Source organism: Ziziphus jujuba, chromosome 4 (assembly GCF_031755915.1).
Source record: "Ziziphus jujuba cultivar Dongzao chromosome 4, ASM3175591v1".
In the NCBI taxonomy this organism is placed as follows: domain Eukaryota; kingdom Viridiplantae; phylum Streptophyta; class Magnoliopsida; order Rosales; family Rhamnaceae; genus Ziziphus; species Ziziphus jujuba.
The window spans coordinates 9,405,920-9,417,213 of record NC_083382.1 but is presented as its reverse complement, the minus strand read 5'-3'; the positions used below and the strand labels follow the sequence as shown (position 1 = coordinate 9,417,213).

The 11,294-nt window shown below is 31.1% G+C and overlaps 2 protein-coding genes across 2 annotated transcripts; both read right to left on the bottom strand.

Moving 5' to 3' along the window:
• Positions 1-227: 227 nt before the first annotated feature.
• On the bottom strand, positions 228-3,185 carry LOC107416692 (uncharacterized). Its single transcript, XM_016025217.4, has 2 exons — positions 3,016-3,185; positions 228-1,966 (listed from the first exon to the last, which is right to left on the bottom strand). Exon 2 carries the CDS (start codon positions 1,957-1,959, stop codon positions 430-432), a length of 1,530 nt encoding a protein of 509 aa, XP_015880703.3. The 5' UTR covers positions 1,960-1,966; positions 3,016-3,185; the 3' UTR covers positions 228-429.
• A 3,341-nt stretch (positions 3,186-6,526) lies between these two features.
• On the bottom strand, positions 6,527-9,080 carry LOC107416694 (zinc transporter 1). The gene is made up of 3 exons (XM_048472811.2): positions 8,412-9,080; positions 7,989-8,138; positions 6,527-6,959 (listed from the first exon to the last, which is right to left on the bottom strand). Exons 1-3 carry the CDS (start codon positions 9,015-9,017, stop codon positions 6,654-6,656), a joined length of 1,062 nt encoding a protein of 353 aa, XP_048328768.1. The 5' UTR covers positions 9,018-9,080; the 3' UTR covers positions 6,527-6,653.
• Between the last annotated feature and the right edge of the window lie 2,214 nt (positions 9,081-11,294).

Below are 11,294 nucleotides of genomic sequence, written 5' to 3'. Positions count from 1 at the left end.
ATTTTTACATCAACTTACTCTTATAGTTTATTCATTTATTTATTTAATTATTCACTTTCTCTCTTAATTTTTCGTTTTTCGTGATAAGAATTCCTGCTATATTATCGTTTTTAGTAATGATTTTATTTTTTGCGCATAGAATTTGAAAATTTTCAATATAACGGGGACTCCATAACAAGATTTACTCACACGAAATTAACTGAAATCAAAGACAACTGAGTGCAATATGGTGCAATATGTTTTCGCTATAATATAATTCCAAACATGAACAAAATCCGTGACAACTATAGCACGAACTTATGGAGGTATTAATGGCTCACCGATAGTTTTAAACAAACACCACAAATACACAATACCAAAGCAGCAAGTAGACAAATTAGATGCTCATAACAACTACTTTCCAAAAAAATTAAATCAAGCAGTTCTCAATCACTCCCTCATGTTACTGTCTCCATCTTCATCCACACTTAGATCAAGATCAGCAAGCAACTCTTCGAGTGGAACAGATGGTACTTCTTCCCCATCAGTCATTGATGCTATTTCTGACGGCTGGTATTCCCTGTTACGATACAAGGATACATTGAATCTCATATCGGGGTTCTCCTCCAGATCTTTCAAGAATTGTTCATACTCCGAGTCTATCTTTTCTTGGTCAGTTCTGCCCTTATCATCAACTTCCATGTTAAGGGATTTAAGCTTCCATGCACGTGCCTTCCCTCGTTTTCTCTGGCGCTTCTCTTCAAAGCTCTTCTTAATCAAAATAGCATCAGGAAGGACTAGACCCTTGTACTTATCTAATTCAATATCATTACTGTTAGCCGCGTACAGGTCATAACCAAGAGCATAATCCCCAGGGTTTAAAAGATGCCCTAGATGTGTTCTAATGGAAAAAATTGTATCATTCTTTCCAAAATCTGACACACGAGCAACCTGCGCATCAGCTAAAGTATACTTAGAGCCACCCACGTTAACTTCGGACGAGATAATCTCCACATCTAGGACAATATATTCCACTAGCTGCCTGCTATTAAGGAGAGATTTGAAGGATGCCCTCCAATATTGATCAGCATCCAAGAAACAGTGCCTCAGGGTAAAAGGGTCAAGTAATGCAATGCTGTTGGTCACTTTAGTGCAAATCACCAAAGGTCCAAGATTTCCCAGACTTACTGCAACCTTGGGAGGTAGACAGATCAAATCTTCACGACATACAGGGCTTATTTCCACAGAGAAAGTATACTTGTAATTATAGTTATTACTCTTAGGATCATGGGATACAAGCTGTTTGTCATTACGACTCCTTACTGGAGCAACCATGCCAATGAATTCCACAAATTTAACAGCATGACTGCGCTTCGAAAAGAAGAAGTCAATTCCCTGTTCCATCTGCTTAATTTTTATGGCGCTGGCAGCGGCGCTATGCTTTAGAATTAGCTGTTCCAGATAAAAAAATGTACGTCTGTGAGAAACATGCTGGCGTAGTTGTACAGCTGCTACCCACTGATCAGGGTTGGCTTGTACCCTTGAACAAGACTCACACATATGTTCTTCCTGAACATACTCTACAACATAAGATTGTTCAAGTACTGCTCCATTAAGAACCTCTTTCTGAACTTTCAACTTAACCTTGATCCTTTTGGAGTGAGGTTCAGTCCAAATAAATTCAGCATTCACCAACCTAACTTTATTTAAATTTTTCAATCTCTTAACACAAAAGGTTAACAGCTCCTTTGATTCCAGTTGAGCCTTTATCCAAGTTCTTGGTGGCTGCAAGTAGGAATCACACTCTGGGCAGTGACGAATGATAGCATGCTTTTGCAGACCTTCTGTAATGTCAACCTCAGAGCGCAAACACTTCACACACATATTGGCAGCATTTGGTGGCATTGGGATACCACATTTGCAACACAATACAGTCCCAACGGTTTGATGAACCACAAACATACCCGCTTCTTCAGCCATGGCGACTCTGTGTAACAAAAAAAAAAAAAAAAAAGATAGAGACATTAATTATGTTACATTGTTGGGGAAAAGAAAGGATAGCTAACGCAGAATTGAGCAAATATGACGTAATAACACCAAAAATTTTACTATCTCCCACATCGTTTTAAGGTTTTTAAAAAGGTGATCAAATCATCTATGTTATTTCCCACAAAGCTCATAAAAGTACTTAAAGATGTCCGTGAAAATATAAAATATTTTCAGCAAGATTACCAAGCACTACTGGAAAGAAAATAGAAAGCCAACTGCGGATTAGAAATATTAAGTATATATCTATTACAATAAAAAACTTGTAAACAAATTTATATACATAGCCATTGCTAAAAAGATTCAAGCTATCTAAGGCGGCAGCATTTAGAACAATCTACCTTAAGACTCAAACAATTGAAGACTAAAGCCGACAGAACATTCTAAATAGCAATCCGAAGAAAAGACAAACATTAAATCTTTTAATTTTAATTTGGCTTGGGATTTTGCAAAAGTAAAAGCAAGCTAGCCTTTTCCTAAATCTTAGTGACCTTAAAAGAGACAGATGCAGAGAAAATGGGTTGGGATATAATATCGAAAATGCACTTCAATCTCAAACAATTTTAACACCACAAACTTCAAAATACTCCATAAACCTAAATTCCACATAACTATTAAATCAATACTAAATTTAGAAATACCTGAAATACTTCAAACAATTTCATTCACAAATAAACCAAAACCAGTGTCCAGAAGTGGGAAAAAGAAAAATCATAAACGAAAAATATTAAATTAATGATTCGTCCGAAATTGTTCAATAGAACGCAAAAATCCCCCCACCCCAAAAAAAAAAAGGGAAAAATTTAACAAACAGAGCCAAAAGATATATTAGGAACAGAAAAAAAAAAAAAAAAAAAAAAGAAGAAGAAGAAAATCAAAAGCATGTTATTTGGAGGATGAAAAACAATCTAAAAAGTAGAAGCCGATCCGAAAAAGTGGCAAAAACGAAAAAATGGAAATTAAAAAGTTGATGTTCTAATTTTTCCGTACCAGTATCGATGAAAAAAAGATAAGACGGAGCTACTTCGCAGAGACGGCGGCTTCTCCGGCTGGTTTTGAGTCGGCGAGGTTTGACGGTGGCTGCAGCGTGTGACAACGACGATAGGGTGTGGGTTGGGGTTTCTCTCTTTACACCTTAGAGAGGGTTTATGTGTTTTTGAACTTTTATATATATTTAAGCTGGGTGACGTAAGGTCCATAATAACAAAAAATGGTCCCTCCAACAAAAACAATATCTAAGATGCGTAATACAATTTTTATTTTTATTTTTGATGCATTTTTGGTCAAAAACCAAAGATCTTTATTTATTTATTATTATTATTATTATTATTTTTTGGTAATTGATGACACAAATAAGTCGGCCTAAACTTTGCTATCTTAATAAATAATAATAATTAAAAAAAAAAAGAAACACTCAATTTATTAATCCTTTTATGAACAATTTAGATGACGATGATTTCTAGTATTAATCTATATATATATATATATATTATGTTTATCAATCCTTTTCGATTTGTGGAAAATTAAAAATGTTTAATTTAAAATTTTATTAATTTTTCTAATATAATCCCAAAACAAATTTCAAACAAAAAAATACAAAAAAAATAAAAATAGAAATTGGGTTTTTTAAAGTTCAAGCCCATTACAAAAGGAAACTAAAGTTTTAAGCCCAACATACTCGGCAAAGCAGGTCTTTTGTGGTGGAAGGTCTTTCTTGTTATGGGCCCCCAATTAAAATATATATCTCTCTCTTTTCCCTGATTAATTAAGTGGATAGTATTCGATTAATTCAAAATTCTCTCTAATTGTTAAAAATGAATGGTTTTTGCCGTATACATTATGTCTGAAAAGAATGACCAACTTGGGGTGAATTTGTTAAATGAATAATAATTGTATATAAAATTTATACATAAAAAATTGGGTGACTCATGATTCATAATAGGATGAGGAAAAGAACAAATAAAAACAATCTTAAATTAGACATAAGAGTCCTCAAACTTGCTTTCACGACCTCTGTACGTATTACCAGCTAGCTTTACATGATTTCAAACATCCTTTTTATTTATTTATTTATTTATTTTTAATTTTACCCTTTAAAAAGCTGGTCTTTTGGAGTACATAACAAACATTTCCAATCGAAGTAAGAGATGCGATTTTGCACGAGTGCTTGGTCTTTGCCTATTTCCTATCTCTCTTTCTCTCTCTTCTAGTTCACATTTACACTCTCCCAAAACCAGAGTAGGAGTTGTGACAAGGATGAAAATGAAGAAGAGGAAGAAGAAGAAGAATGCAAGCTTTTGAAGGTTCTTGATTATGCAAAACAGAGGAAACAGAGAAAAAAGAATGGATTTGGGAGAAAGAATTGGCTTGGTTTTTGTTATACACTGCAAAAGTCTTAGCATTATGGCCCCTATGTGATTGAGACACTGACACTGACTAGGTTGTTTGCGGTGACTTTTCAATGAAATTCTGCAATTTGGGTGTAATTAAAGCAAAATGGAATCCAAACAAGGAGAAAAAAACAAAGAAAAAAAGAAAATTGAAATATATCTATATAAAATTACCAAAAGGGATGTTCTTGGATTTTTATTGTTGTTTTTGATCAAGTTTGTTATGGTCGTGTTTAGTTGGTATTGATTTGTAGATTATATGAGTCAATTTAATGTGATAATCTGTAATAACGATGTGAAACCAATTACATTAAATGCATTTATATCAAATGATTCTTATAATTAAATTTATTTATCCTCAACTTGAATATTTAAAAGCGAGTAGTAGATATTTGACTAATAAAAATTCTTCACATTTGTTTCGTCAAATGAATGCTTTTTGCCCTTGCGTTATATCTGAAAAGTCTTAACAACTTGGGATGAAATTTTTAACTGAATCATAATTGGATATAAAATTACATAGAAAAATAATTTTTATATTACTTTCACAATCTCTGTATGTGTTATCAGCTCCACATGATTTCAAACCTTTCCACCTTCATTTCTTTTTCTTTTTCTTTTTTTCCTTCTCTGTTTTTCACTCTTTTAATTCTATCTGCAAAATGAAGAAGCACCTTCAAAAAGGCTTACATTCCTCTTAGACACCAAGAGTCTATAAAGTTTTTTAGAATATGTGAAAGACTTGTATTTTATTAAACAATGAAACCAATATAAATACAAATATAATAACTTGATCCTAAGGTAACTTAACTTGACTCTAAAGTAATTTTAAAAACAAAAGAGTTTACAGATTACAAAATACAAAATAATAAATAAGGTAGAAAACATATTTGAATATTAACGAGTCATATCACATTGACAGTTTTTTTTTTTTGATTTCTGAGCTTCTAGAAAATCACTTCGTTTTGGTTAATTTTCTGGTTTTGGCGTTTGATTTCTCTGGACCAGCATAAAATTTTCCCACATACAGTATAAATCATGCCTGCTTATTTCGAGACAACATATTTCCATTTTTATTCACCAAAAAAAAAAAAAAAAAAAAAAACTTCCTTTGTTTTTAACTTTGTGCTTTCACTTTCCAAATTTTATAGTCATGGGCGGGCTACGGAGTTTCCATCTTTTATTTTAACCGTCTCTTAACTTCAAAAGGGGGTTTAATTTTTGATTTTAGGCATTATTTTCGAATGAAAAATTTTCTTCTAAAACTTTTAGTATTTGGTTAAAATCTCACCTTGAATCTTGATCCAATAAAAATCAAAATGTAATTTTTTTTTTATTTGTTTAGATTCAGAAAATCCTGTTTACAAAATAATAATAATAATAATAATAATAAATAAGAAAATCATTTTTAGTGAAAGAAATGGTCATGTATTAATTAATCCAAGATGAAAATGCATAAAACTATTCAATGGTAAATAAAAAAATAATAATAATTTTACACACCATCATGTGACAATTTTCTGCCACCCATACTAGGGATGACAATTTTCCACGCACGGTCGGATACCTGCGGTGCACCGTCCCTAATGGGGCGGTTTTTCTTGAAAATTCGAGGATACGGGACAGGCTTAGGACAAATGCTTAAAAACTGAGTTGGGGACAGGTCGAGAACAAAGAATAATAACCCTGCCCCGATATATATATATATATATATATTTATTTATTATTATTTTTTTACAAAATTTTATTTATGTAAAATCATTTTCTTCTTCTTTTTTTATTTATTTTTTTTAAATATGTATTTTATTATAATTGTAAATTTGTTCCTTGATGTATTTTATTATATTTTTATTACATTATAGTTATTTTTTTTATATTTTAATCATAAAATAATTTTTTTATATAAATTTCTAAAAAAAATATCAATTAAAAAACAAAATGCAGAAAACCATCCCACCCCATTTCCGCATCCAAAATCTCCGATCCCGTTCCGCACCTAAAAAAAGGGAAAAAAATCGTGGAAATAGGATGTAAAATTCTCCGTGGGAACGGGGACAGAATTTTAAAAACCGGCCCCATCCCGCCCCGTTGACATTCCTAACCCATACCTCTTTAATCCAAAATTCTAAAATTAAAAACTTTCTATTTTCGTATACAAACAAAAACCCATGTTGTAGAAACAAAAACAGAGCTCATAATTAACCCAAAAAAAAAAAAAGGAAAAAAAGAAAAGAATTATCAAGCCCACTTAGCCAAAACAGACATACAACCAGCTCCAAGAAGCAGAGCAACATTTGCACCAAGTTGAAGGTTTGAACTGTTTTGCATCCTTGGGTTCATGAAATCAGCAGCAAGCAGATCAACAAGAGACATATAAATCAAAATCCCAGCCGATGCTGCGTTGAATACACCTTCCACAATCATAGCATTCTTGCTATCCTCATCGTACCCACTTGATATTCCCATTCCGATTGCAATCCCAATCGGAGTTGTCAACGCAAAGAAAAGTCCCATTATTGCCACGGCTCGAGATTTGAAATTTGCCTACCAAAAACATTAAAAATAAATAAATAAATAAATGAAATATTATTTTATGAGTATTGCAATATCCAGATCATAAAAAATTTGCACTTTTTCAAATTCCAATCAAATGCATACTCAATGGTGAAAATAAAATAATATATATATATATATATATTTTTTTTTTCTCTTCAAACAAGCATTTGTGCTCAACTTTGAACAAAAAAATTCTTATTCAATTTTATTCATAGTAATCTATAGCATATGATTTTATTTTGTTTTGTTTTGTTTTATCTCTGCTTTGCTTTCATCTCCGGGCCCATAATGTGATCAAACACTTTGAACTAAACAGTTCTACTCTTTGACAAATTGGATTAATATTTAAGAAAATATATATTCAGATCTAATGGTTGTCTAAAAACTAGAAGATTATAATTCAATAAAGAAGTTGACAAATTAAGCTTTATTGCATAAGTCGTACACCACTGTTCATAAACGTACCAAACCCAATGGGTCAAAAGTAAGTTAGGACATATCGCTTCAAAACGATGATGGCTAATAACTTGTTCCACTACAAACTGGATATATTCAAACAAAATGTATATTATAATATATAATATCTATATATATATATATATATATATATTTTTTTTTAAAAGTAATTCTGAGTTGTGCAATCTTCAGTGGAAATTTATCGCACAACGCAAATATGGACCCACTCACATAAACAGCAGTTCTCCCACATGGGTTTGAAATTTTAGACTTGTCTTGCATGCTTTAAAAAATATATATATTTATATATAATAATTATATTTTTTTTTACGGGAAAATTTAATTTATCTTTAAAACACTTATTTTTTTTAGAAAAAAAAAATTATTTCAATCCTTAAAATTCTCATAAATTTTTTACTTACTTTTGGCATGGTAGTAATTGAGAAAGCTACTTTCAAGGGGAAATAACTTCATAATTTTTTTCATAAATCATACATTATGAAGAAACAAAAAAAAAAAGTATAAATTTCAGAAAATTAGGGAAGAAAGAAATAAGATTACCTGTGTTATGCAACCTCCAAGTCCCATGCCTTCAAAAAATTGATGGAAAGTTAAAGCACCTATAAGAGGTCTTATTGTTTTGGGACTTTCGGAAGCACCCAATGAAATTCCAATAATCACTGAATGTACCACAATCCCCAATTCCAATACCTTAATTAAAAACCAAAAATAAAAATTAAAAATTAAAAATTAAAAAATTAAAAAATAACAAACGAAACCCAGAAATTGAAGATAGCCCATGAATATAAAATCAAAATTTGGCAAATAAACCCAAAAAGTAAAAACAAAACAAAAGCAGAAAACTTAAAACAAATTAAACTAAGAGATTATTATTATTATTTTATATATATATATATATATATCTATATTTCTTTTTTCCTAGAAATCGAGAAATAAATAATTAATTAATTAAAAAAAAATTACCTGTGCTATGACTCTGTGCCTGAGAAGCTCAGCCGAACCCAAATTATCAACATGAGCACCATGAGAATGACCATGAGTTGCATGTGTATGAACATGGACATGACCAGCATGTTCACCATCCTTCTCTTCGTCTCCAATATTCTGAGTCTGAGCCTTATTAAAATGCAATTTCTTGTAATAAGAAGTTGCAAAAGAATCTACCATTAGAGTCCCAATCGCAGACAACATGGCAATGAAACCGGTGAACGGAAAATTCTGCCATGGATTCTCCGGCAGCGAATCCGAACTCAATTTCTCGAAAGCATCAGGGAGAACATGGATAAACCCGGTTGACAAAATTACGCCGGCGGCGAAAGCCTTGATCAGGAAAAAGATATCCTTATCCGGACTAAGAGCAGGGATAGTCTTACCAAGAACTGGAATACAAACTCCAATTGCTCCAGCTATTAGAATCGAAGCAAGAGCAGCGATTTTGTACCTGCGTGCTTGGTCCTTGTCTATTACCTCTTCCTCTTCTGGTTCGCATTTACACTCTCCGAAAACTAGTGTAGGGGTTATGACAAGGATGAAGAAGAAGAAGAACGCAAGCTTTTGAAGGTTCTTCATTATGCAAAGCAGAGGAAAAAAACAGAGGCAAGAGAGAAAAAGAATGGGAGTTTGGGAATAAGAATGGATTGGTTTTTGTTATATACTGAAAAAGTCTAGCTTTGTGGCCCCTATGTGATTGAGACTGACTAGGTTGTAAGCGAGGATTACAATGAATTCTGTAATTTGTGTGTAAAAAGCCACATGAGAAAATTCTTGGAATCCAAACAAGGAAAAAAAAAAAAATTATTGAAAATCCCTTTATAAAATTACCAAAAGGGATGTTCTTGGATTTTTATTGTTGCTTTTCATCAATTATTTAATTTTTTGGTTATGGTAGTGTTTAGTTGGTAGTGCCGTATTGGTTGGAGATTATATGGTAGGGTTAAATATGTCAACATAAATATATAATTATATATGATAATGTGAAAAGATAAATTCATTTTTTCTAATAGTTGGATGAAATCCAGTTGTTAATTGGGAAATTTTAATTATGTTTTTGTTATTATTATTGATAAATAAGGATATGAAGTTTAATATGAGTTGTGATGAGGATTTTGGGGAATTAAAATGATTTGCTTGAAAATGTGGAAACAATGTCGACATAGAGACAATTAAATGCAGCAGTTTCATAGCTTTCACACCAAGGTCAAACCTTAAGTAAGGTAAAATAGACAACAATATGTCGATATTATGTCTCTGCATCATGATTCATGACTTCCCGCACAAGTCGGCTTTAAGGTTTTATTTTATTTTTTATGGAAAAAAAAATCTGTATCATCTAAGTAGACTTTTTTTTTTTTTCCTTCAAAAATCTGACTTTTTTTTTTTAAAAAGTATAAAAAATATTTAGAGAAATTATAATGGTATACGTGGTCACATTGTAAATGTTCAGAATTGTTATATTCTCAATTTGAATTTTATTTCAGTTTTAATTTCATTAGTTGACACATCAATCATGTTGGTTTGTCATGTCATCATATTGCATTTTTTTTTTATTTTCTTTTGATCAGTCAACATATTGCATTTTATAAGCTAGAGATGTGGTTTGGAAGAGTAATTGTACTCTTATCTATTTATATAAAATATTCTTTTGAATGAGATTATAATTGGAAATAATGAAAAGGAACTTTAGAACATGAATAATAGTTTATGGCCAAAGCAAAAAAAAGAATAATAGTTTATGGAATATTATTATTTAATATGAGAAGGGAATGGTTTGACTTGATAGAATTTGGCACGGAACTTCTCTTTTTCTCAAATAAATTAAGCCACGTCCATAATTTTTTCACCTTATAGAAGAATTAATTTTTCTTGTTCCAATAATTGATATTTGAATGGTCTAGATGCAAAATTCTTTTGGCCAATTTTTCTAAAGGAAAAAAAAAAAAAAAATTCTCATAACCATACATTGACCAAGACTCCCATTAACGTATTCCAGGTCTGAAACAAAGAAAAGTTTGCAAACCAAGAAATTGATGGAAATTGAAAATGGAGCCCCAACCCCAACTCAGTACGAAAATAAAAACAGCCAAAGAGACAGAACCATATTCTTCTTTCTAATTGACAACTTTTCCAATCTGACCCATTAATTGGTTTTTTTATTTGGAAGTTAAATCCGAGCCATTGATTTTATGCCCTTCCTTTACATTGACAATAACGAAAGCTCATTAGACTTGCTATCTATAGCTTTTGGCCAAATATTCTTCTTTTCATGATCTTTGTTTTAGATTGATTGTTGTAAAGGAACGATAGAGAGAAATTGGGTGGTTTTTGTTATTCATTTTGTATAGGGTGAGAAATATATAAAGCGATTGATTTTGCTTCCTGGTTGGGATTTCATTTTCTTTTTATTTTGAAAAATAACTTAATTTAATGGTGTTATTTTTTGCTGAATTATAATATTAAAAGGGTTATTCCTTGGTAAAGTTATTATGTGTGGTTCAATTTTTCTGGTTTTAGAATGTGGTACCAATAGTGTCATCCAACAAAATATTATGGTTCTCTTAGGAAAAACAATTTTTTTCTTCTTTTTTTTAAAAAAAAAAAAAAATGGACGTCGTTATCCTGATATTTTACTTGCATTACATTATTATTTCTTAGGTTTGGGTTAATTATGTAAAATTTGGTATACACTTAAAAAATATGACTTTTATATCAAATTAACGTCAAATTTACACTGTTGGAAAAATTGCCAATTAATATTGATCAGCCTAGCTATATAAACTGTATGTACAGCTCATTTATGTTAATTTTAAGTTGTTATCAATTTCATTCATTAAAAAAAAAAAAAATTGT